Genomic DNA, 412 nt, shown 5'->3' with positions numbered 1-412 from the left:
GAGAGAGAGAGAGAGTCCATTCATTTTCATCGGTTTTTACTGTTAAGAATGCTCAATGAGTCACCCTGCCTCGTTGGCATCTGCGTGGGAACGTGTTAGTCAAATAGAGAGGAGTGGAGATACGTGTTATACTTCAGAACATATTGTTGACCTCAAAAACTGAGACAAAGAAATTAGACTAGAAAATTGATTGTTGCTCTTTTGCATTTGTGTATGTGTTTAGTTTTCCTACAGGGCACGGGCACAGCTTCCTCCCTTGCTTATTTGCTTGAGCATGCATGTGTTTGTGTGCGCCTGTGTCAGTGCATATGTGTGAATTTGTGCGCACATGTATACCTGCTGCTGGTTTTCCCTCTGCAGGTGCAGTCTGGCCTGGATATATCCTCTCGTCTCCTGGAAGGCTTGTCTCTGG

At 44.9% G+C, this 412-nt stretch overlaps 1 protein-coding gene across 1 annotated transcript in view; it reads right to left on the bottom strand.

The window, feature by feature from the left end:
• LOC118323825 (adenylate cyclase type 6-like) overlaps positions 1–412 on the bottom strand; it is a 31,184-nt gene that overhangs the window by 12,370 nt on the left and 18,402 nt on the right. Inside the window, 1 exon segment of the mRNA XM_035655854.1 lies at positions 315–408. Within this exon segment, the coding sequence (XP_035511747.1) occupies positions 315–408 (94 nt within the window).

Source organism: Morone saxatilis, unplaced genomic scaffold (assembly GCF_004916995.1).
Source record: "Morone saxatilis isolate NCDOM2014 unplaced genomic scaffold, NCSU_SB_2.0 Contig15, whole genome shotgun sequence".
Classification (NCBI taxonomy): Eukaryota; Metazoa; Chordata; class Actinopteri; family Moronidae; genus Morone; species Morone saxatilis.
Note: the sequence above shows the minus strand (reverse complement) of the source record. Positions and strands in the feature narration are given on the sequence as shown.